Below are 27,735 nucleotides of genomic sequence, written 5' to 3' on the forward strand. Positions count from 1 at the left end.
CGTACATAATATCAGGTTTTGCGATGAACTGAGGAACATCTGTGCTTCAAATCGTCGCTGCCGTCAACATGGACTCACTGAAATGTCTCCTTTTCGTTGCAGTCGCCGCCTTCACAGTAAAAGGTACAGTTAAGTCCACATGTGCTTTAATTGCTAATTAACTGGCACAACTTACATTTTTAACTACAAGGGGGGGTCGCCTTTTTTTTGTTAGGTTTCATGTTTATAATGTAACTGTTCCGCTCTGGATTGATTTTGCAAGCTTCTTAATTGGATACCTGTTGTATACACAAAAAAAAAAATATATATATATATATATATATATATATTTTTTTTTTTTTTTTTTTTTTTTTTTTATGGTACTCAAGCGTTGACTTTTTCCGGTAACATTATGTTTCTTGAACGCTACTTAAGCCTAAACTGTACTTAGTTACAGTAGAGGGAAAGTTTAGCTAGATATTTAGATATTGAGCGCCCCCACATCTTTAATATTGGCTATTAAAGTATAGTAAACGTTTCTGAGTTACTGAAGCTGGATTTGGGCTAAAGCATATGAATTATTTCCATTTGATGGAAGGATGCACCCATAAAAAGTATGTTATTGTAAGTGGAAAAATGTTTCATCTAAAGCTGTTCAAGGTGAAATATGCTTTGGCGTGTTTGCAGTAATGTTACAGGTCTAACTGACTGTGGTGTAAACCCAAAGTATACATTGTGTGGTTTGTGTGGTCAGTAGGGGAGACTGGGGTTGGTTGTCAGACATTCACTAGATGTCGCTGTTAAAAGAAAGTTGGTACTAAAATGTTCACAATTTGGATGAGAGGTCACCTAAAAAGGTAATTTCAGGGGTAGGACTTGACACAGAGGTGAGAGGACTTTTAGTGTCAAAATTTAAATTTCCAGTACTTCTCTTCTAGGCTTTTACACAATGGATTTATAATACAACTATTACTATTAAAAATATGAAGTTTTTTTTCTTATCTATGCTCTAAAACAGTTGGGGATGCTTGTCACGTTCTCTTTGGGGTTGGTTGTCACATCTAGTCCTTTTTTTCTGTTAAGACAGAGAAATGGGCAATAATTTGTCAGTAAGACAAACAAGAGCTAGACTCCGCCAGATGTAGTGCTCAGGGCAGTCAGAGAAGTGAAGCAGCACAACGTTGTTATATAAGGATAAAAAATGCACTTATAGGAATGATTTTTCTTGATTATGTTCTCTCGATGATGGAGGTGTGTTATGTGGTTGCATTTCAAAGAACTTGAACTTAATTCATTTTTAAGATTGCCTCCATTTTTTCTCATCTTTCTCCATTAAAATAACATAGGGCCTCTCTTTGGATGCTCAGAGGACTGGTTAACTCTCCCTTTACACATTCAAAAAGCTTTATTACTGGGCTGGACTGGTAGGCATCAACTGGTAGTGCTTCAGAAACTGGTTGCATGAACTTGTTTTAGTTATTCACTTGGAAAACTGCGTTCTAACAATTTAAAATGTCAGCACAAATGGGAAAAGGTCTGTGGTCCCTTAGTGCAATACTAGATTCAGCTTGATTGCATCCATATGTAGACAGTTTTTTTTCTTTTCCTTATCTATTTTGTGTCTGTACCTCTTTTTATGAGTTATATTAGATGTATTGTTATGGATTTTTGTGGTTTAGACCCTTTCTTAATTACTTGAATCTCTCCCCAGGGTGTGTGCGTGTATGTTTTGTTTTTTTAAAGATTTATTTTATTTGACAGCAGGTGGCATGGAGGCTGACAGGAAACAGGGAAAGAGAGAGGGGAATGACCTGCAGTAAAGGTCCCTTGTTGTAATCGAATCAGGGATCCTGCCTTTATGTGGCATGCGGCTTAACCACTCAGCTACCAAGGTGCTCCTGTGTGTATGTTTAAGTTGGGTTTCGGGTTTTGATGTTTATGTGGTTGTATGTTGATTATCTGTCAATAAAAATAATAATCAAAAAGAAATAAAAGATAATAACATAGGGACAACCAACCCCATAGTGTGTGACTACCAACCAGGCGGGGAGTTCCGGTCCTCTGAAATGATGCAAACGCGGAAGTAACTTAAAACTGCATTCTATCAAAAGGCCACCAGGGGGCGACCGTTTTGGTGTCAAAAGGACTTCCGTCTCTATACAAGTCAATGGAGAATTCACCAACTTCTCACTTGATTTATAACCTCAGTAAACGTTTTCAAAAATGTGTTTATGGTCTCAATCGCTAGTTTAAAGCCTTCTTCAATGAAGTATGATGTTCATTTGTGAAATTTTGGCCTCCCTGATTTTATATTTGACGATAAAGCAGGGTATGCATTAGGGCGTGGCTACGTCGTGATTTACAGGTTGATTGGTTCACAGGTTCAGGAGGGCGCCTCATGCTCCTCCTGATGCCCATATAAGTAGAATCCGTGTGTTTTTTTTACCCGGCATGCACCAGAAATTTTCAAGATGGCGCTGCCCAGATCCGAAACTATCCGCTTCCAAGCAGCAGTCCACAAACCAATGGGTGACGTCACGGATGTTATGTCCATTTTATATACAGTCTATGCTACCAACCCTATGATGGGAATGGTTGTCACAAGTGCCCAAGACATATCAGTCCACATATTTTCTCTTTTCAGAGATTTCTCATTAGGGCTTTAAGTCCCCCTCCAATGTTTCACTTCCCCTGTGAACCTCTGCCAGACTAAAAAAAAAAACTTTTTTTTAATGCCAAAAATAAGGCCAAAAACCCAGTAATTCTTAATTCAGTAGTGTTTGGGTTCATCTCTGTGCAACACTGAAAACCCCTGTTATGTAACGTGAATCAACCTTTGTGTTGTGTTGCCTGGAAAACTCTTGGTAGCAAAGCGGCCCTGCCACCCCAGAGCAGTCAACCTAGATGAAACACTGCCCTCCACTAAAAAAAAAAAGAAAAACGTTTTTCTTCCTGTTGTTTCAGTTGGACAACAGAGCTTCAATATGCAGAATGATGTATGTTCATCTTCAGTGTGAAACTGACCATGTGTGGACCATTGACTGCTCAGACTTTAAGAGGTTGGAGCAACATTAAAATCACGGGGCAGAGGGCCACGACCCCATTGGTTCATCTTGTTCACTAATTTTCACCATGTTTTGTCCCATAGACTTATAGTTTGCATTGTGTAAATTGTTTGCTTCTCACAGCTTTTACTGATGAGGTGTGAGGTGTCTCATGATTAGTTTAAAGTGGAGACTTGCAGACAGTTTGTGAATGGCAGAAGAGGGGACAAACAAGTAAAATGGACAAACAGACATGTAGGACTGTTCATTAGGAGGACTCTACAGATTGGGAGTGAGTCCATCATTCAAGATCTTCTGTGTAAAGAGTGACTGAACAGAGACTATTCAATATTTCTGTTATATATGAGCTTCTTACCCAGCTGCATGTTCTCGATCTAAAAACAGTAATGCTAAGTTCTTGATTTAAAGATCCTCATTGTAAAGAGTGACCAGAAAAAGAAACAATGTTCCCCCTGTGTTGCAACATGCAGTATATTTCTGACATATATGACCTTACCCTGCTGCCTGTGTTTGGAATAAAAAAACATATATATAGTTTATAGCTTATATAGTTTTTAAGATATCTGATTTTAAAAATGGTAATTATCTCATGAGACGCTCAAGACATGCTTTGTCTCATCATTTTACTCAGATCTGTTCTGATTTTTGAATATTTTCGCTGTGGAAATTAATTTAATGATAATAATCCCTGAATTATCAGACTGCACTTCACAGGCAGTAACTAATTGAGGCTTCCCCTGAGAGTGAGCTGTAGAGAGGAAGATGGACAGAAGTTGAGTTAACACATACATCCACATCTCAATGTCTGAGCCCATCTCTGGGGTACTTAAAGCTCTGACATTATTAAGGCTGTTGAATTTGAGTAAGAGTTAGAAAGCATCTCTGCCAATTGGCTCACAGCTTGCTTTCAGCAACATATTGGCACTGATTCTACAGTCTATGAACTCTTCCGGATCCTTCCGAAAGATATTCCCTCATCTGGTGTTTTGATGGTGAGGGTGGAGAGTGCTGTCTAATATGTTAGTCCAAAGTCTCCTATAGGTGTTAATTGGGTTGAGATCTGGTGACATAGAAGGCCATAGCATATGATTCACATCATTTTCAAACTCATCAAATCATTCAATGACCCCCCGTGTCCTATGGAGAACTTTGTCATCCTGGAAGAGACCACTCCTATATCAGGATAGAAATGTTTCATCATAGTATAATCACTCACAACAACTGCCACAACAAATGCCCCACACAGCATAACAGTGTCACCAGTTCCCCTCACTATAGGGGTCAAGTATTCAGGCCTATCTTCTCTTCTTCTCTTGGTGTACTCCACACATGCATTCGCTCAACTGTCGAGAATATGATGATAATGACTCATCTGACCATATCACTATTTTCGACATCTCTGTAGACCAGTGTCTGTGGTTTTTGCACCATTGAATTCTCAAATGTGCATTCATCTTTGTAATGAGGGGTTTATGTACTGCAGGCCTATTATAATATCCCTCTCTATGTAATTTTCAACGGACTGTTCCTGCTGACACAGTCTGATCACGTCCTGCATTGACGATATGTATATTCCTTATACATATCGCACTAATGCACGAACATCACAGTCATCAAATGTATGCTGTTGACCACATTTCCAACCCTGTCTGTCTTTCCTCTCGCCATCTTGATACAAAGTCAGAATCAACTGGACCTGCTCATCATTTATATACAAGCAACAGAGAATGATCTGATGTTAATTGCTTAATTGTATCATGCAGTGCACCTGTGTAGAAGCATCTGCATTTGTTATGTTTTCCACTCATGGATTCAGGTTGTTCTTAATTTGTCACCCATATGTATGTTGTGGCAGGCAGTGCAAAATGAGAGACAGGAAGCCATTATCAGCAATGTCAACCTTTATTGACATACAACGCAGGGAACAGGATCTGAAAAACAAGGTGGCAAATACAGCTGTGGTCAAGAAATGTAACAGCTACCTCACCCCTCGGTAAAACTATAAACCAGTACAAGAATGACAATTACCAAGATAACCCATCTTGACAGACACTTTAGACACACTAACAAAAAGTAAAATTTGCATTTTGGAATATAAAACAGCAAACTTAACAATCTACTCAGTCCAGCTCTAAGCATGATGGGAAATGCTAAATTACAAATAGGTGCATAAACATAATAGTGTTTTAGAATTAATCCCTCATTTCCCATCATGCATAGTGCTTGACTAGTAGTAATAGTTTGTTAAAAAAAGTTTGTTATTGAAATGTTCCTAGTGGAGATCTGATGGCCAGTATTGAACTGGAATGTATGACACACATTTTTTGAACAATGGCACATATTAATGGCTTCTTGTTCTTCCTCATAGTAAAATTTGATTATGGTGGGATTGGAAGGGAGACGGGTCGCAGGGGGATTCAGCCATGAACAAAGACTGGCTTTCAGCTTTTTATGAAAGAAGACCAGATGCCAAATAGAGCAGAGGAATGAGGAGATGCCTACAGTCAACAAGCCCTGTGCCAAATCATTGGGAGAATGTTCTTTTCATAGGTGATTTAGGGTAATTGGGTTATGGCCATTGTAGCTGCAAAATGAGGTCCAAGTTCAAGATCTTTATTGCAACAGACTTGATTTATTTCTATGGAAAGAACTGAAAATATGTATGAATACAAAAGTACCACCAATGGAACAATGCCTCTCGCCCATGCCGTCTAATGCATGTCAGCCAGTCACTGTTTTTTTCTCCACTTCTGACATAGACCAGAACCTTTTACTCATTAATAGAAGCGGGAAATCATGCCTTATCCAGCGTAAACAAGAGCAGAATGTTCCTGTCACTTTGACACAATTGTATGCGCTAACTGTTAAAAATCATAAAGATACATATCAGAAATACATATTATATCCATAAATATATATTTTCTACCACACCATTAGTGAAGTGAATAGATGCTGCCAAAAATGCTCCATGACTCAAAAGGTGAGATGGGAGTGTGTTAAAATGAGGGGCAGGTTTGATTTCACATTGCACAGTTCAATTAATCTAGTCCAGGTATTGTATTTGAATGATTGCCTTGTCTGGGCTGCATATGTTTCACCACCCTAGAATTGGTTAATAAAACATCGATCACCAATTGTTCAGTACTGCGATATCTTACTCTTCTAATCTTGTGTTGGGAAAGTCTTAGCATCACATTTGTCTGTTCAGCCATGGTCACTGTTCCATGTAAATGAATAAAAAGAATTAATTGGCAATAAGTATGTCTAACAGTGTCTGTTACTAATTTTTTTCTGAAGTGATTATGAACGTTTACATACTGTTCAAGTTTCTACGTCTTTTGTAGTTTCTTTTCAAGGGCCAAACCAGCACAGACTGTACCATGACCTGATGAAAGACTACAACCCACTGGAAAGACCAGTCTCCGAAGACTCTCAGACTCTCACAGTTCAATTGGGTTTGAACCTCGTGCAGATCATAGATGTGGTGCGTAAATTGAGGCTCTTCACGGATAGCATGCATATGAACTGCACAAGGAAGGGGTTTTCACCCTTTCTTGGTTTGGTGCACATCACCATTATTGATTTTTTTTAATGTCTTCAGTTACTGAAAGTGAGAGACAAAGAATAAGATGCCATTTATGGAAACTGATATACTATATTTTACAACTATGTGTGTTCAAAATGTACTTTTATGCATTCATTTTAGATGTGGCACAAACATGGTTTCTGAGTTTCTTAGAATCCAAAACAACACTTCTCAGGAATGTCAGTAACATATAGAAACCAGATGTTTTGAATCTATGCGAAGTGAAACTTGAGTAGAAACAGCTGTTAATGGAACTTATTTAAACTGGACTCTCGTCACCCTCTTTGTCATACTTTCACACACTTTGTACAAGTGATGACCTGAGCACTCGTACTAAAGAAATGCCTGAGAAGTTAATGTGTCTTCTGAATCATTCTTGGCCAAGCAGAATATTGAGAAAGCAACTATCAGAAGCTCACTGAGATAGCAAAACCAATCAGTTACTATTATTAAATAACTACTAGTAAATATTGAACGGAAGTTCAAAAAATCTATTCTGTCTTTGTACTTGCTTTTTTTTGGTACTAAGAAGTCATCACTTCTCAACAGGAAAGTATTTTCCCATTAAAACAGCACTGAAGGATGAAGCTGCTCTGGATGTTAAAATCTTAGTCAGTTTTGAGTTGCAAGGATCTTCATTCATGACTTACTTCTGTAAAAGCTTGAAAAAAGGCCACACACTGCAGCTCCGCGCTGGCTCTAGCATTTGTGGTGTCCTATTAAATCTACCTGCAATGGGAGCTGCAGTGTGCAGACTTTTTCCTTGCTTTTACAGATTTTGTTATTTGGTCCAGCACCTGTTTTCTTACTACTTACCTGTGCAAGTCTACCACAAACTTTTCTGAGAGAAAACAAGAAATACATAAACAAAGTACCTGAATATTAACGCATACAATGTTTCTCGCCAACAGGATGAGAAGAAACAAACATTAACAACCAACCTTTGGGTGCAAATGGTAAGACTTTTCCCTTCAATTCACAGGTGGGCCTTTCCCCTTCAGTTTTTTTATTCCATTTCACTTTCTTTGGATTGCAAGAAATTTCAAGTCATGTCCCCTTCAGTTTGAGTTTTAATAACATTGGTGACCTATGTGTCTTTCCGTCGACTTCTATTTTTTAATCTGGCCTTCATAGCCTCTTCAGCTACAACCCACAGCTGATTTGCATGTTTTGTTTCACACTAACAATTTGAAATAAAAGTATAATACAATATTATTCAGTTCAAAATTTGGTAAAGTAAATTTATTCCTCACACTGTTTGATCTGCAAAAAATATTGGTTCACGTTCCTGGGAAATCTGCAAGTCTTAGTCCTCCCCAGATGCCACCTGCACAGAGATTGCGATCAGTCCTTGTAACAGATCACGGCATGACATTGCCTGAACCTGCCATCATTTATTTTGCCTGTTAGCATAAATGTCTTCTACCACTGCACAAACACACTGGTGTTAAATCCCAGCTTGAGATTTTTTTAAAACAAGGCTTACCAAAGCAGAGTCGTAGAGCCACACACAGATTTTCAGGATGTTGTGGACATGTGTGTGAAATATGAATACATTATGTCTCTGAATGTGTCCCACAGCTCTGGGATGATCATTACCTCAAGTGGAATGAATCTGATTATCCAGGTGTGGCCGACGTGAGATTTCCTGACCATCTCATCTGGAAGCCAGACATTCTGCTCTATAACAGGTAGGCATTATGAGGACAGAGTTGCTGGGTGCTGAACTGTAATTGGATATGCATGGTGTCAAATGCAGCATGCACATATTGTCCACTGCACAATACTACGGGGCATCTTGGAAGGATGATATATTTTTTTAGATTTTTGTGTCCTTGTTGCCTTTTCTGACATATGAAGGAATAATGTATTTTGGGATGCATCAAATGGTCTGGTAGTGCCATTAAAGTCAAAACGTGTTGGTCTGAATAACACAAAATATTACAATGCATAAAATCTTACAGCATTCTCTAAACATTATATGGCAATCACAGGTCCTGTATCATTTAACCCTACATATTACTCACATGGTACTCCAATATAACAGCTCTGCCATAAATTCTTCTTGTACCAAGCTTGTACATTTTCAGTTTTGGTTGACATTTTCATAAAGGTGATATGATATATATTCTAGAGGGTGGTGGTGTACTGGAGTGCATTATAGTTAAAAAAAAAAAAAGTTCCTGATATTTTGTCCACCCCATTAACATAAAACTCTGAAGAAGGAACGTTGTTGCTGAAATGACAGCTTATAGAATAAAGTCATTGCTGCATGACCATCAATGTGCTCCTGCCTCTTTGCTGCCTACAGCCTATATTATACCTTTGTGATTGTCAAGTACTTTTTTTTTGTTAAATCCTTTCAAACAAATCCGGAACAAAACAAAATACATATATCTTTGTGGCTGCATGTGAGAATATGCTGAAACATTCAGGCTCCTACTCCTGTTTCATGGAATCTTCAAGGCTTCGGACCCTGTATTGTCACATTACTTATTGAGGATATTTTGCAGAGAGAGACTCAGAAGTAGAAAATGAAAGATGGGTAAACTGAGCTATTACAAAAAAATAACCTTAAATCTCATTCCTGTTGGAACAACACACTCAGATATTTCAACTGATACAAGCTTGAAAGATATACTGTAGATAAAATTAATATTTTTCTTTGTTAGATTTGAGCAACTATTGAATCAGAAATGTTTTTGTGCTGCACTGATATGGCCTGTCCTGTGAGCTATAGGTTGGTTTTCAGACAAGAACACTACACTTCAAGGTTAGTTGTGCTCTGCAATTTAAATAAATGCAGTACAGACAGGAGTGCTTTGGTGCAATAAATCATTTAGAAAGATAAATAAACCTGTGCAAAAAGAGATGGGAGAGAGAGCATTTTATCATATGCCCTAAATGGGAAATGCTATCGGGATCACTATTAATCAATCATTAAAGGAAAGATCAGGACAATTCTTATTAGAGGCACTCTACTCTCCCATCAACTAATGAGGGAAAAGGCATTGTACTTCATTTGTCATTGTCATTGAGTAAAGCCTTAATTTGAGACTCTTTCAATTATTTTTTTCCCTTTTATTCCTTTTTTAAGCAAGTCTTTCAACTTCAGCTCAACCCTGCCTCAACCTCTTGGGAGTTCAATTAGAGGGAGTGATATTGTGGATAGCAGGGGAGAACGAGGGTAACCACTGAACAACCGTCTCCAGGGAAATGTTGCATTAGTTGTGCTGTGTACCTGCTGCATAATGAGTTGGAGAAATATTTGTATTATCCACCATGCCTGCTTCCCTAGCTGTTTGTGGCTCATCCAAATTTATGTTGCATCCCCATAATTAATAGTGGTTCTCGCAAATGTTGTAACAGTGCATGAATTTATGGGTGTTTTCCACTGAAGCTGTACTTTGGTTGCAGATAACACAGCAATAAATACTGATGTTGTCCCATGTTGTCCACAGTGCAGATCAAAGATTTGATGCTACTTTCAAAACCAACATTTTGGTGAAGTCCTCGGGTTCCTGTACCTACGTGCCTCCAGGTAAAATCCATAATCTCAGGTAGCCCTCACTCTTCAGTATCAGACAAAACCATGTTTACTCATCTGAAATGTGTCCTTCCTCAGCAATTTTTTCACACATAAAAATATATCAAAAGAGTGACAAATGTGGCTTGTTTTGTGGGGAACAGATCTACAGTTTAACTAATTAGCCTAACTTAACCATAACCAATACTTTATTCATTGCAACCTTTATTTAAGCTTCTCAGAAAACCTTTGAGGGCGACCCTCATTTACAATGGTGCAGAGGTTACACATGGATGCCTAACCAGTTAAAACAGCTACACACAGGCAGTGAGTCAGTTTTGATTAATCATCTAATTTTGTCCAAGAGGTATGGGAGTATTCAGTTTTAAGTCACATTGCAAGAGGATGCCTGAGTTTGCAGCATTAACACTAAAAGTAGTCTTTCCAAGTTCAGTCCTAGCACGAGGCACTGAGGGTTAGAAGTCGACCAGAGTTCCAGTGCAATAGAGATGTGATGTATAATGTTAGTTTTCCGGTCAGGACTTTAACGATATACAAATACCAGTGATTATTGCATCTTGCAGTCAGAGAAGGCCAGCTGACCTTATCGTAGAGGATACAGTGGTGACTACTGTAGCCATCACTGGTAATAAATCTAAGAGCTGAGTGATAAATTAAGTCTAAAAGCCGAAGTGTGGAGGCAGCGGCATTTCTGTAAATTGCATCCCCATTATCTATGGCTGTGAAGATAGTTGATTCAACAGTCATCTTCCTACAGATCAGGAGGAAGTTGGATTTATTCCTATAAATAAAGCCAATTGTTTTGTTTTAATTTGTCAGCAAGGTCTTATGGCTTGTGTTAATGAATGTGCCAGTGGTGGGACATGTAAGTTACAGTTATGGCTTTTTGGAAGCAAAGTGGAGAGAGTTCCTGACAACCTGATGGATAAAGCTGTTATACAATCTGGCAAAGCATGCTCTGAGGCATCTGGCATCCGGTATCTTCTCCCAGATGGCCTCCGTTTGTTGCTTTGAGGCCTAGGTTTGTGTTGTAAATGTTCAGGAGGGAGGGGAGAAAAGCACCAATGATATTCCCAGCTGTGTTCACAATGCGCTGCAAGTTCATATAGTTGGAGGCAGTGCAAGTCCCAAACCACATAGTGATGCAGCTGGTCAGAAATCTCTCCATGGGCCTCATTCACAAATGGTATACGCACAAATCTGTGCTTAAAAAGTGCGTATGAAAATTTTAAGCACAAATTGAGGATTCATCTATATGTTCTTACCTTGATTTGTTCTTACGCTGCAAACAAATTTATAACTGTCTCAGACCATGTGCTGAAATCATAAATCTCACTGTCTTAAAAAGTATCATGCAGTATATTACAACCATAATTATTTAAAAGTGTGAAATTGCTAATAATACACAATTTATTTGCCTATTATAAACTTAATAGCTTAGATATTGTAATCCATAATTCATCATCATAAATGTAATGAAATTATTAATATATTAAAGTTGTCCTGTTCCCACTTGACAGTAACAGTTGGAATGTAACACTGATTAATTTCCCCATTCAGATTTCTCTCTGCTTTCACTAAATCAAAGGCTGTTGTGGACAGAGAAATTTTTTTTTTAGGTTTTTGATTTTATAACAGTTTACTCACACTCTTTAGTAACTCCTACCATTATGCAGTACAAACATGAAAATTGTATATATATTATTCTGTATTTTTTTTTGGAGATTTCCATTTTGGTTTAAATTAGCTAGACTGCATCTGTTGCAGAGTTTTTATTAATGGGAGCTTTGAATTACCTCCCTAAAGATTTTAACAGAATCCTAAGGGGCTTGTTTTTTTAAAAACCATCACTAGCTTTTGTTGTTTTATATTGAGTTTGTTTTTTCTCTTGGTTCTCTTTTTTATTTAACGTCTTGGTAGATATCCACCCCAAAATGCAGGAAGTTGAGGAATAGTTCAAATATGCTTTTTAGTTTTCTTGTTGAGAGTTAAAAGAAATCTGATGGTTGGTTTCCCACTGATGGTTATTCTGTTTGGCCAAGAAAGGATCAGATGACAAAAATGAACTTTTCAGGCATTTCTTCAATTCGCTTGCACAGTGCACTCGGGTCATCACTTGTACAGACAAGGCTTTCAAAAGTATGAAAATGAGGGCTGGCAAAAGTCTAGTTCTTGTAAGTTCAACTCAACATCCGTTTCTTCTCAAGTTTCTTGCTGAACCCAACACTTGGCATAGATTCATAAAACATCTGGTCTCTATACGTTACAATTCTAGACATTCTTAAGTCAATAGAAATTGTTGACTTGACAATTGACATTCATGATGAGTCAAAATGTTCACAGTTATGCAGGCGGACAATACAATAGGAAGGCAATAAGAATTGAAAAAAATACGTTTTTATTGCCAGACTCTTGTTATAGGCAGATAAAGGCATTGCTGGCTTGAAACACAAGGGGCAAAAGCAACAGCTGCAAAAACCATTATACATTGACCACGACTATCACAACTAATCACAGAACAAGACACAGCTGGAGTGAGGCAGGCACTGGAAAAGGAGGGAAACACAAGGATTGATTGGTTGATGATGTAAACAACGGGGGTGCGGCAGGCAACAGACACTATCGTGATGTTGATCCTCTCACCTAACTCTAGCGTGGAATAGGCTAAGCACGTTTTCCAAAATGTCTAACTAATGCGTTAATGTCCCCGTGTTGTAGAAATGTGTTGTTCCAGAACAGTAATGTAACGTCAGATGCTCCAAACACATGGACGCATCACCATCTCGCTCTGTTTGTGTCAGACGCTTTGAGCCATGAGGCACTTTTCCTGATCAAACCCCTACTGACCCACTACCGCCAGAGTGGTCGTAAAAGATCTGTGATACTTACCATTAAACCATCAACCCATTTGTGTACACACATGCACACATAGAGATATATTAAGTGGAAGCCCATTCAAACAGACGGCCTTCCTGTCGCAGCTGGTTATTACTGCTCTCCCCTGGCAGGCTCTTCTTTCCCCTTTTTTCCCCTAGCACGCAAAAGCGCTGACCTGCTTTGCCTCAACATCTTTATCAATACCAACGTAAAAAGCTCCATCACCGAATCCCTTCTGGATTGATTGCCTCTGTCACAAGCAAATTGCTTCTGAACTTTTTCCAAATGAACCCTCATTGAATGCCATATTAGTGCAGAATTGTCATCTGCCGCTTGAGCTCAACACAGCTGCATTAAATGAGTAAAACTATACACAGATATGACTGAGATGGGCATCCCAAATCATTTCAAATTGCAAACACTTCTCCTTGCCACTGAGGTTCACTGCAGTAAACAGCCGTCGTTGTGTTTTTTCTGCTCCCCATCTCTATTCATTCCCTGCTGAAGTTTATCATTCATGGCTCTGAGATAGAGGAGAGACCTTGTTTACTACCGACGTCTCATATCTTTCTTAAATATGGATGGAAATTAGTATGGTGCCTGGCTCTCCCGGAGGGATTACTGCCCACTTTAATCTCATTGTCATGATGGATTTTTTACTCTTGTTAGTATGGATGGCACTAGGACATCATATAGTAAACTTCTTTTGCTGCCTCTCCTGCTGTCGGGCACTGTAATATATTTTTTCAATCTCCTTTTTATTTCAAAGTACTTGAATATGCTTTCTTACAGAGCTCTGAATTATCACACCATCAGTTTCTGTCTCTCTCTGTTTCTAAAATAGCTTTTTACAGGTAAATTATTATTATTAGTATGCATAAAAGCAACTCTGTCTATAATCTTTTGTCATTTTATGTTTCTCACCTCATCTGTAAGGGATCTTTAAGAGCACCTGCCACATCGATGTGCGCTGGTTCCCTTTTGATACACAGAGATGTGAACTGAAGTTTGGCTCTTGGACGTACAGTGGGTTGTCTGTGGACTTGAAGATGTTGGAGGCGGATTTATCTACCTATACGGCCAACGGAGAGTGGGATCTTGTGGGTAAGAGGATGATGTGAAGTCCATCAGTTTGACATTCAAAAGTGCATTACAAACGCAGGTTATAATACATAAAAGGATTGAAAACACACATAGCATGGGGCAGAGGGTAAAGCACTGGCAGCCTTGTTTGTGTAAACATCACTGCTCTTAAATATAGGTCTTTTAGGATTTAGGATTTATGTTGAACTTCTGTATCAGTTTATTCTGTGAATGGAAAATATGAACTGTAAATGGGAAAGAAGCTGCATCTATTGTGTGAAACAGTTAAACATAGTAAACCTGCAATAATAAATCCTAAAACCTTTCTGAAGCTTATGATGTCAAATCGACTTGACCACAGAAGAGCCCATTTTTGTACCGGATGCTCCTGTTATTATTGCTCCCTGTGTCAATGAAATGATAATGTCTTTGAAATTTCTCACTCCATTTCTGTCAGACTAGATTGTGCTTTGCTTTGTGTCACAGAGATGCCAGGAAAAAAGAACGATCGCAGCTATGCATGCTGTGCGGAACCATACCCCGACGTCACCTACACCGTGGTGCTGCGGAGACGGACCCTCTACTACGGCCACAATCTGCTCATCCCCTGTGTCCTGATCTCCATTCTGGCCCTGTTCGTCTTCCTGCTACCAGCTGACTCTGGGGAGAAGATCTCACTGGGTTAGGGAACTAAAGCACACACACAGGGTGACCAAGGTCCTTACCAATTGGGGACATGGCTTTTGCCCCCAGTTGGATAAGCCATCCCTAATTAACTAGTCTTTACTCTGAAATTGTCTCTGACATTGGTCAATGATAAAAACACACACACTCACACACTCGCTCAAACATAATGTAGATCATCTGTCTATGTCGCCTTCATTGCAGACAATTTAAAATAAGAGTGCAATCGCAATTTCTGGGAGGCTACACAATGCACAGTAGGATACTGTCGGCACACTATGTTTCCAGGGACTCTCATTTATTGTGAGATTTTTAAAGTACTGAATTTATCATTACTTACCAAAGAAGAAAATAGTGTCCTGATTCAGTTGTAATATAAATGTAACACCGTTTTTATTAACTACTAGAAAACTACAAATGTTCTGTACCATTGAGTGACCAGAAATGGAGCTATACCTTTACATTGTAATGCACTCAAATGAAAATGTCCAATAGTGCAATAAATGTTACTTTTGTGAGGCTTAAGTTTTTAAATAGTTGTTGCAGTTTGCCATTAAGCAGTTCATTTTGTTTTTTGTTGGTATTTTGTTGATTTATCGTTTTTTCTAAAACTCTATTCACTTATATATAGAAAAATCATAATTGAAATATGTTTTAATAGTAGAGAGGTCTCAGAGCTCCACCAAAAGAAAGAATTCAGAGGAGCCTTGGTTGATATGCCATGGCTCGGGCCACTCAGTGTAAATATTACATACTGGCACAAACTGTTGCAACAGCCGTGATAAGCAAAAAAAAGGCAGGCAAGTGACTGCAGAGCAGACAGTAAAATGCTTTCTAAAGTATACAAAGTATAACTATGCATGGCAGAGACTGAAGACTGAGTACTTTGATCTAATTCATAGAATATTACAATTATAAATGTAAGATTTTTGTTCTGGCATGCAGACTGTCTCTCTGACCTGCTGTAGTCTCTTCACTCAGAGTTTCATCAATACAGCTCACATACAGAGCCTAACTCACACACACACACACACACACACACACCAGATAGCCCTGTTCTGTCATTGCATTGGCAGATAACATCATGTTTAAGTAATATAATGATTAGGTATTCAGCTTATGACTCACTTGTCCAGCTTGTTTCTAGACACAGTTCAGCTGCTGAGAACCTGACAGAACTCGGGCCTGTATCGAGTCTAACTCACGTCTGACCCTTTAAATCGTTATTGGATTGATCACTGTTCTTCTCTTGTACTCCCAGAAATTATGTCAAAAATGTATTGAACCTTTTGCCTGCAAAGTTCTGCCGCTAACTATTCATTCTTTTTTGTTTTTTCACTTTAGATTTATATGTTTTTATCACATTGTGCGTTTTTTTAGATACATATTTTTTTCTTTTCTTGTCGCACCACTTTGGGCTGGGAGGAACAGCACTCATTTTTTTATGTGGCTTTTCAGGTACACAAGAAATTTACAATAAACTAAATATTGAATCTTATGTCACAAGTACAGTAAAAATGACACAACTATTGTAATGTAATTTTTAGAGCTGCAACGATTAGTTGATTATTTGATCGAAAGAAATTTAATTATTAACTATTTTGATAATTCATGTATAAATAATGAAAAGCAAAACTTTTAAACACTACCTGATTCTCAGATGTAAGAATTTGCTGCATTGTGGGGCCTTCCATTATAGTAATTGACAGATTCATCAATAATGAAAATGATTAAATTAGTTGTGGCCCTCATAATTTTATATCAAAAGGACATAATTCAAATAAATTGAAAACTAGTAAGATCATCAAATATAATCCTGTACAGCCCAAGTGGTTTCAATATTAATAAGCCAATCTTTCTATAATTCTTAAGTATATTTTTCCATCTACAGCCCATTTGTGTCCTGGGTAATCAGTAATTCTATGATAAACAGTGGTATTGTTTTCATTAATCCACTTCCTTTGTTGTCTTGGGTAGTCAGCTTATCATCAGGATTGAGGGATTGATTTAACTGTCAGTTGGCCAGGCAAACTGTTATCTCAGTAGCCACAGTATACTTGAATGTGTAAGTGTATTTCATGCATAAATTATACAGGCTGGGAGTAGACAGTATCTGTGAGTATTTGTGTGTGTGTGTACTCTACGTGTGAGTGCAAACTGTACTTTAGAGCCAGATGTGTGGGCTTGTGTATGTGTGTGTTTATGTGTTTGCATTTCCTCTGATGTTTTAATAGCTTATAGACAGATAAGGAATATGAGATGAGAGCTGCTTGTGTGAAGTATACTATGCTGTTGTAGATGTTAATGCTCCCCATTGCGACATAGTTTTGAAAGGTCTTAATAGTGTACTGCATACATCAAGCATCAAGCTTTATAAAGAGAGAGAGAGAGAGAGTGTGTGTGTGTGTGTGTGTGTGTGTGTGTGTGTGTGTGTGTGTGTGTGTGTGTGTGTGTGTGTGTGTGTGTGTGTGTGTGTGTGTGTGTGTGTGTGTGTGTGTGTGTGTGTGTACCAGGTATTCCTAATGTTGTGGGGACGTAAATCTGTTTAGACAGTCATGTTGTGGGGATTCAACTCCCTTTTGGGGACAAAAAGCAAGTCCCCTTGATGTAAATCTGTATCGTAATTTTAAGGTGACAACTTAGTTTAAAGTTACGGTAAATGTGGGGTTATATTAATGGTTAAGATTAGGCAAGTAGTTGTTATGGTTATGAATACATAAATCTTATATAATGTAATAATGCAAGAGTAGCTGGGTTTCTTGGATGATCCAACCTTAATGTCTGCTCATGTATACAGTATTTGTCTCTCTCTGTGTGAGGGACTGTGACATATGACTATCTTCAACAGCTGCATAACTGAGTGGATTTTTTGTGGATTGTACCTCACATTTTGCTACTGTGCATTGCTGTACTGTAGGAGCAGCAGCATAAAATTCATTTGAAACCAGGCTTACTTTGCATAATAATAGTGCATTACAAATGCATGGAATAAAATGGAGGATTTTATGCCAAATATGAATAAATATGAACAGAAAAGAACTAAGAACAATGCAACTTGATATACTTGAATGGAATAAAACAATGAGTGTTCGTAACACTAATTGAAAATCAGGGAATAGCCTACTTAATCTCTTTCATATTATTACAAAATATTTTTTAAGGATGGTGTGTTCGACTTCACATTTTTCACATAATGTTATATACAAGCCAACGTATGCAGTTTTTGAACATCAAAGATTCATGGGGTCCTTTCATTACTGTGTGATTTGAATGCATCACAGTCTGTGTTGTGAAGTGGTAACTGAGATTTGATCTCCTTCCCAGGAATTACTGTCCTGCTCTCCCTGGTGGTCTTCATGCTGATAGTTGCAGACATTATGCCTGCCACATCAGACTCAGTGCCTTTAATAGGTAAGCCAGGCTAAAGTTACAGTCCGTATGGATGTCAACTACTGCGTATGTGTAGTCATATTTCATCAAGGCTTCTCTTTTATCACAGTGTAATTATGCTTAAACAGCCATTCAGTATTTTGATTTTCTGTGAAGGGATTTGTGATGTCTTACTAGACACAGAAAAATTAAACTTTCTGCATTTTCATCATGTTTGAATTTTACCTGTATCTATCTTCTCTTTACCAGCTCAGTACTTTGCCGCCACTATGATCATTGTTGGTCTCTCAGTAATTGCTACAGTTTTCGTCTTACAATTTCACCACCATGACCCTAATGGAAGCAAGATGCCAACGTGGGTGAGTGTCTTTTCATCTAACATCTGTGTAGTCTTTAAAAAAAGTTATTTTCCTTTAGTCGCATATGTAAAGACTAACTTTTTAATGCAATTATAAGGAGAATGAGTATAGCTGTGGCTTAAATGACTTAAATACACCGGGATCAGGTGCACTGAGTTACTGCATATAGTCACCTGCAGGGGAGAGACACAGATGCACACTCCCAGATGACACCACAGGGGCCATCAAGAAAAAACACACACACTAACAACCTACCTGAAGGATGTAATTACATAATGAAAAGATATAGTGACAGAATGTTATAGCAAAAAGCATGTTACCTACGCATTAATATACCTTCTGCTGTGAAATCAAACCTTTTGAAGTTAAACTGTTCACCAAAAATGTTTATGGGTCCTGATACCTGATTTATAGGACACTTGACAACTAATCAGAAACTGCTATTAGGCATTGTATAATCACATTTCCATTGTGATTGGTCAGTTGATGAAGAGGGTTGTAGATTTGTGAAATGCCTCAATGCCTCCCTGAAAAGCTGATTCCTTACAACCCAGATTTCAAGGATGAAATCTGTTGTATAGTATCTGATAACTGGTTATATATTCTTTGAAAAATATGCAGACAAAAGCTCAGGAGGTGTCAAATGCAAAAAAATATGATGAATGTGTGCATGAATACAGGCAATAAATAGCACTAAACACAGAAAAGGCTTGATGCTCGCTGAGCGTGCCAAGCTTTCCTCTAGTCACACATGCTGCTATAAAGCTATATTCAATTTTGATTTGGTCTGTCAAGATTAATATGCATTTGTGTTTGGTTCTCTGTACGTCCAGCAGATATTGTTACAAGGTAGAAATGTGGAGAATTATGAAAATATTAAATTTAAATGACCAGGAAGTCACAACAAAAAGGGAGAACACACCATAACAAACATTTAAACAAAGAAACTTGATTACAGAAAATAACCAAATTGAAACAGATTTGAAGTGCCAATTAACCAGAGTTACAGATGATAATTAATTAAAGTATAGCATGTGGATGTCAGTGAAATCAGTACTATGTATGAGGTTATAATGATTTATGTGTGTGAACGTATGGGTGTGTGTGTGGGTGCAAAAAGCAAAATAACTAACTAAATGGCACAACAAACCAAACCAAGATTTCCAGGTGTCTGGAAAGGAGCGCAGAGCCTCCCTAACAAGACAGGGGTCCAGAGGCATCCCTGAAATACTAATGGTATTAATTATGAAAACCAATAAGAACGAAAAAAAAAAAAAAACCCACATGTAATAACGAGGCTGTTACTCAGGCAGCCCACTATGGCGCCAGAGACTACATTACACAACTGGAGCATGAGAAAGGGCATCCGCCACGATGTTATCCCTGTCCTTGGGCTGTAGAAACATAGTCCACCTCTTCAACCATCACTCAACCAACTCAATAAACAAAGAAAAGTAAAGGGGTTGTGGTAAGTGTAAACTACTTCTGGGCTACCTCCAGAACTGACATACACTTGAAAGTGCTGGAGGGCCCAGACTTAGCCCAACACCTCATTTCTAGTCTTTGATTAGCTGAGTTGGTATGCATTAAACTTCTTTGAAAAAGTAGCAGATCGACCTATTGACCCTCTCCCATTTCTGCAGCAAAACAGCACCTACCCCAACCTGCCCTCCCACAAGTGGTGGGTCAGCCAATTCAGCTGCTTTAAGTATGGTGAAGAGTTTCTGTTCATTTACATAAGCTGCAATGCATTGAGATGCGATTTTAAACTGTTCTAACTCAAATCAACTCAAAGACTGTCAAAAGTATCAACTTTTGCAGCTGAACAACTATACAACTGGGAAGCCAAGTGGACATACTCCATGTTTATTTGCTTATCACCTTTTCCCCAATTTCTGAACTTCTGGTGATACGCTTCGAGGACTAACTCATATGCATTTAACACAGATGCTTTCACTGCCTCATAATCCAATCCATCCTCTCCACATACAGCTGAGTCTGCCTCCTGGGCTCTCTCAGTGAAGATGCACTGAAGCATAAGCACTCTGTTTAAATCTGGCCAATTTTTTGCATCTGCAACATGCTTGAAAAGAGTGAAAAAATATCAGGGACATGCTCATTAAACTTCAGCACCAAACACAAATTAGCCACAACATCAATACCACGCGGTGCAGAGCCAATGAAATCACAATCCTCCGTATTAGACCCCACCTCCACAGAGAAAGCTTGCCTAATTCTGATTGACTGTAACTTGGACTGCTCCAACTCCAATTTAAGTTTCTCAGTGTTTTGCCACATTTTCTCCAACTGCCGAAGTTTCTCCAACTCAAATTTCTCCTCCCTATCCATATATCTCCCTAACTTCTCCTGTTCAAACTGCAAGACTGACTCAAAAGTCAAACCAGGTGTCTGAACAACTGCTGCAGGTACAGAAATTCACAAATGCCAAGTGATTGTCTCCAAAAACTCAGGGGGCCTTAATTACAAATACCGATACAGAAAAGTAATGAATTCACTACCAGAAAACCAAAACTAGGGCAATTGATGACCCTTGACAGATTGTTTCCCACTAACTGCCTAACCAAAACTTGCTAAAGCTCAACCCTAGTCTTTGTGGCACTTGTGGTGGGTACTTAAACTTGGAATTGATAGTAATAATAATAATTATATACAGGCAATGACTATAGCCTGACAGCCCGGAAGAGCAATCATCAACTGGCCACCTGCAGCTGTGAATATGTCCACAGAGACAACTGCTTTAGCCACTTTCCCACCACACTAGAAGAGAGAAAATAAACAGACATAATCCTTAGAGGGAAACGCCCTTCCACTTAATGGATAAATCTCTGTCCAATTGCGTAACAAAACAGTAACACCTGCCCTCTGAATGGTCCACAATATTCCCAACACGGTCAGAAAATATACAATGAGTCTCCCCAAAGACCCAAAACTTGAGCCAAAAAAACTCCGGTCACACAGTGTAAAGCCAAACCAAAGCACTCTCAGACTCTCTCAACTAATCAAGACGTGCAATCAACACCACACACTTTACAGAGACTAACACCAAAACCAACTTTTCAGCAAACTGACATTTTAGACAACCCCCCTTTTGTCTGACCTGGCTCAGGAGATCATAACAAGAAGGGCCATCACACCATAGTAAACATTTAGACAAAGAAACTTAATTAGACAAAATTAGACCACATTAAAACAGATTAGAGGTGGAAATTAAACCAAGTTAAAGATGCAATAAGTCATTAAAGTATGGCTTGTGAATGTCAGTGAAATCAGCGCTGTGTGAGGCTTGAATGATGTGTGCATGTAAATGTGTGGGTGGGAAAAACTAAATAACTAAATGGCACAACCAACCAAACCAAAAGAAGTGGCCTGTAATACAAAACAAGTTCGACATACCCAGGATATCTTTTTGTAAGCTGGCTTCACTGAGCCTAACACTGGCCATCCAGATAACCAGTACTACAAAGCTGGCTATCAACTCACACATTCAATGCCACGTTTCCATATCCAGCTACGCGTGTTTTCATGTGAAAGAGGCAGGATTGTTAAATACGAGCGACATCATCAGAACCATTGAATGAAGTATGTCATATGACATGAGATAAAAAGGTGATACCTGCAGAAAACTTCTGTTTTAGGGACAGCAAAAAGTCATCTTCAACAAAGTGTAAACGATAGTCTGTAATCATACAAAAGAAAAAGACACTAAAAAATAATTTCCACATATTAAAAGTAGGCTAAGACTTAAAATACATGTAGATAGAATATATATGACTTAAGTATACAGTGAGTATTTTATGCTGGATGATGAAGAAACCATTTTGAGTATGTTACATTACAGAAGCAACGAGTGAAAAAGTAGTTAATGACTGATGAAGTCTATCTGACCGAAATGTTGCATTTATAATAAGCCAATTAACAGTGTGTGGATTATTTGAGTAAAAGACAAACTTTCATTTTTATTTCCTATTATCATCACACAGTTGTCTCATGTTATTCTGAGCTGCAAGGCTGGAATAAGAGTGTAAAATCATCCACACTGTCAGCTTTCACTCCAAGGATAAAATAAACTTGACACAGTTAACATGCAGCTGAAATCATTATTATATGATGTGAGAAGCTCTGTTTTAAAACCAGAGTGGAAATAGAAAGTCTGGAACAATTAAATGTTTCTACTGACATACACAAATATATATTACTCTTTTTTTAGGCTACTTGCCACTTAATTCAAAACTCAGGACTTTTGTCCATGTCAGGATCCTGAAGCAATGATGACTCTTTTCCCAGTGATCTGACTGATCAGTGGGAGAAAAAAGATCAGTTAACCTACTCCGGAGCACCATAGGTTACCATAGTGACGTAAGAAGTGAACCATCATTGTAACCCTGACAACCCAGGTTTAAACCTAAAGTTACCTCCCTAACCCCAAATCCCCCTTTATAGTACAACCCTCAGGTGTCTGAAAGGGAGAACAGAGAGAGTGAGAATGACTACAGCTGTGGCTTAAATGACTTCAGGAAAATGGGCTCAGGTGCACTGAGTTACTGTATATAGTCACCTGCAAGGCAGAGACATACATTAGAAGCAGATGCACACTCCCAGTTGACACCACAGGGGCCATCACAAAAAAACCCACACAGAACAACCTGCCTGAGGATATAATAACATAATGGAAAGGTACAGTGACAGAATGTTACAGCATAAAGCACAGTGGTTACCTACACGTTAAAATACCTTCTGCTGTGATATCATACCTTTTTGAAGTTAAACTGTTCACCAAAAATGTTTAAATGTCCTGATATGATTCAAAGGGTTAGGGTCACTTGACACCAAACCAGGTGTCTGAACAACTGCTGCAGGTACAGAAATTCACAAATGCCAAGTGATTGTCTCCAAAAACTCAGGGGGCCTTAATTACAAATACCGATACAGAAAAGTAATGAATTCACTACCAGAAAACCAAAACTAGGGCAATTGATGACCCTTGACAGATTGTTTCCCACTAACTGCCTAACCAAAACTTGCTAAAGCTCAACCCTAGTCTTTGTGGCACTTGTGGTGGGTACTTAAACTTGGAATTGATAGTAATAATAATAATTATATACAGGCAATGACTATAGCCTGACAGCCCGGAAGAGCAACCATCAACTGGCCACCTGCAGCTGTGAATATGTCCACAGAGACAACTGCTTTAGCCACTTTCCCACCACACTAGAAGAGAGAAAATAAACAGACATAATCCTTAGAGGGAAACGCCCTTCCACTTAATGGATAAATCTCTGTCCAATTGCGTAACAAAACAGTAACACCTGCCCTCTGAATGGTCCACAATATTCCCAACACGGTCAGAAAATATACAATGAGTCTCCCCAAAGACCCAAAACTTGAGCCAAAAAAACTCCGGTCACACAGTGTAAAGCCAAACCAAAGCACTCTCAGACTCTCTCAACTAATCAAGACGTGCAATCAACACCACACACTTTACAGAGACTAACACCAAAACCAACTTTTCAGCAAACTGACATTTTAGACAACCCCCCTTTTGTCTGACCTGGCTCAGGAGATCATAACAAGAAGGGCCATCACACCATAGCAAACATTTAGACAAAGAAACTTAATTAGACAAAATTAGACCACATTAAAACAGATTAGAGGTGGAAATTAAACCAAGTTAAAGATGCAATAAGTCATTAAAGTATGGCTTGTGAATGTCAGTGAAATCAGCGCTGTGTGAGGCTTGAATGATGTGTGCATGTAAATGTGTGGGTGGGAAAAACTAAATAACTAAATGGCACAACCAACCAAACCAAAAGAAGTGGCCTGTAATACAAAACAAGTTCGACATACCCAGGATATCTTTTTGTAAGCTGGCTTCACTGAGCCTAACACTGGCCATCCAGATAACCAGTACTACAAAGCTGGCTATCAACTCACACATTCAATGCCACGTTTCCATATCCAGCTACGCGTGTTTTCATGTGAAAGAGGCAGGATTGTTAAATACGAGCGACATCATCAGAACCATTGAATGAAGTACGTCATATGACATGAGATAAAAAGGTGATACCTGCAGAAAACTTCTGTTTTAGGGACAGCAAAAAGTCATCTTCAACAAAGTGTAAACGATAGTCTGTAATCATACAAAAGAAAAAGACACTAAAAAATAATTTCCACATATTAAAAGTAGGCTAAGACTTAAAATACATGTAGATAGAATATATGACTTAAGTATACAGTGAGTATTTTATGCTGGATGATGAAGAAACCATTTTGAGTATGTTACATTACAGAAGCAACGAGTGAAAAAGTAGTTAATGACTGATGAGGTCTATCTGACCGAAATGTTGCATTTATAATAAGCCAATTAACAGTGTGTGGATTATTTGAGTAAAAGACAAACTTTCATTTTTATTTCCTATTATCATCACACAGTTGTCTCATGTTATTCTGAGCTGCAAGGCTGGAATCAGAGTGTAAAATCATCCACACTGTCAGCTTTCACTCCAAGGATAAAATAAACTTGACACAGTTAACATGCAGCTGAAATCATTATTATATGATGTGAGAAGCTCCGTTTTAAAACCAGAGTGGAAATAGAAAGTCTGGAACAATTAAATGTTTCTACTGACATACACAAATATATATTACTCTTTTTTTAGGCTACTTGCCACTTAATTCAAAACTCAGGACTTTTGTCCATGTCAGGATCCTGAAGCAATGATGACTCTTTTCCCAGTGATCTGACTGATCAGTGGGAGAAAAAAGATCAGTTAACCTACTCCGGAGCACCATAGGTTACCATAGTGACGTAAGAAGTGAACAATCATTGTAACCCTGACAACCCAGGTTTAAACCTAAAGTTACCTCCCTAACCCCAAATCCCCCTTTATAGTACAACCCTCAGGTGTCTGAAAGGGAGAACAGAGAGAGTGAGAATGACTACAGCTGTGGCTTAAATGACTTCAGGAAAATGGGCTCAGGTGCACTGAGTTACTGTATATAGTCACCTGCAAGGCAGAGACATACATTAGAAGCAGATGCACACTCCCAGTTGACACCACAGGGGCCATCACAAAAAAACCCACACAGAACAACCTGCCTGAGGATATAATAACATAATGAAAAGGTACAGTGACAGAATGTTACAGCATAAAGCACAGTGGTTACCTACACATTAATATACCTTCTGCTGTGAAATCATACCTTTTTGAAGTTAAACTGTTCACCAAAAATGTTTAAATGTCCTGATATGATTCAAAGGGTTAGGGTCACTTGACACCTAATCAGAAACTGCTATTAGGCATGGTATAATCAGCTTTCCATTGTGATTGGTCAGTAGATGAAGAGGTTTATAGACTTGTGAAATGCCTCCCTGAAACCTGAGTTGATTCCTTGTAACCCAAACTTGTAACCCAGATTTCAAGGATGAGAACTGGTTATTTATTCTTTGGAAAATATGCTCCCTGAGAGAGAGAGAGCGCCAAGCTTGAAACACGATGCAATCCAAAGTAGCTGCTGCCACCTTTTCTGTGTTCTTCATGCCATCTACTGCCCACCTGAAAGCCTTTTTCACCATTTTGTCATTGATCCTTACTGTATATATTCTTTGGAAAATCATTTAGTTTACTAATGAACTTGTGTCATTACTTTGGGGGCATTAGACAGTGAGGAATTAGTCTTAAAGGATAAGTTCACAATTTTTTAAGTCTGTCCTAAAACAATAGTCCGATGATCTATGTGTAAAGTGCCTTGTGATGACTTTTGTTGAGATATGGCACTATATAAATAAAGATTGATTAATTGATTACAACAGGAAAGAGATTACAATGCTCATATGGGCACCTAATTTAAGATAGACTTGAAATGTGTGAACCTATGGGCTATGAGTTATGGACTATGATTTAAAAAGGAGGTATTGTTAAAAAAGAATGTATTGACTTTAGGTCACTTCTCAAAAGGCACTGTTTTCAAGGATGCAGTTTTTAGTGTTGTCTCTAAAAGTGAATATGAGCATTAACCTTACTAATTATTGTTTACTCCCAAAGATCCGTGTCTTCCTCCTGAACTGGTGTGCCTGGTTCTTGCGCATGAAGCGCCCTGGTGAAGAACGGGTTCGTCCAGCCTGCCACAGCGGGGAAGGCAATGTTAGCGTCCCCACCTACGGTGCCAGCGTTGGCCTACAGAACATTCACTACTCCACAGCTGCCACCTCACCTGACTCTGGGGCACTTCTCCCCAAAAGTCAGAGTTCCTCATTGGAACCAGAGCTGGCCACGATCCTAGACGAAGTGCGCTATATCACCAAGCGCTTCCGTGACCAAGATGAGAATGAGTCCGTGTGCAGTGAGTGGAAATTTGCTGCAGCTGTTATTGACCGGCTCTGTCTTGTGGCTTTCTCGCTCTTAACTTTCCTCTGTACCATCGGGATTCTTATGTCAGCTCCAAACTTTGTTGAGGCCATTTCCAAAGACTTGGTCTCTTAAGGGCTTGATCAGAAAAAAAAGCAATATAAAATAGAAAATATAAATATAAACTCATGGGGCAGTAATTTTGATAAGTCTGTATGGGATGCATCACCATATTTTTAACCATACTAGAACAAAGTCTAACTGAGTACTAATTCAGGCAAAATGTATGTAATGCATAAATATTGTAATTGATCTATGCTTTACATTTTGTGGTGAAAATTATCAGTTTTTGCCTTTTTATACTGCACAGACGAATTGTGTATTAAAATCATAAAACATCTAAATTTGATCCCCTTGTACTGTTTTAACATGATTCTGTAAAATACTTATATTACAGAATTGTTTTAAGTGGTGTTATTTGTTAACCAGCAAAGAATGTATTTGTTGTTTGTTATGTTACGTGTGTGTTCATTACAATGAACTAAAATCGAATCCATGTATAAAACAATAAAGCTAGCTATGTATCTTGTATTGAAATGTATTTGTTGTATCACATTAATACTTGTATATTCAAAACAATTAAGTGATGTTATTTTTGTATTTCTAATAACACAAACTATTGTTGAATAGTGTTCTAAGTATAACAAAACACCTCAACAATTTTCTTACTTGATCTCACTTATTGTTTCTTTGTTATTCTTATTGTAACATTTTGTAATAATAAAAAATATCAAAAATA

General features: G+C 38.3%; 1 protein-coding gene across 2 annotated transcripts; it reads left to right on the plus strand.

Annotated features, from left to right (window-relative positions):
• chrna7a (cholinergic receptor, nicotinic, alpha 7a (neuronal)) lies at positions 1-27,735 on the plus strand. 2 transcript variants are annotated; one of them, XM_062425132.1, is made up of 10 exons: positions 1-123; positions 6,389-6,528; positions 7,542-7,586; positions 8,212-8,321; positions 10,092-10,171; positions 13,991-14,158; positions 14,624-14,818; positions 18,146-18,232; positions 18,461-18,570; positions 26,634-27,735. In XM_062425132.1, exons 1-10 carry the CDS (start codon positions 69-71, stop codon positions 27,069-27,071), a joined length of 1,428 nt encoding a protein of 475 aa, XP_062281116.1. In that variant the 5' UTR covers positions 1-68; the 3' UTR covers positions 27,072-27,735. The 2 variants fall into 2 exon arrangements, with proteins under 2 accessions (XP_062281116.1, XP_062281124.1); XM_062425140.1 differs by lacking the exons at positions 1-123; positions 6,389-6,528 and having other exon boundaries at positions 7,553-7,612.

The sequence above is a fragment of the Scomber scombrus genome, chromosome 1, assembly GCF_963691925.1.
Source record: "Scomber scombrus chromosome 1, fScoSco1.1, whole genome shotgun sequence".
In the NCBI taxonomy this organism is placed as follows: domain Eukaryota; kingdom Metazoa; phylum Chordata; class Actinopteri; order Scombriformes; family Scombridae; genus Scomber; species Scomber scombrus.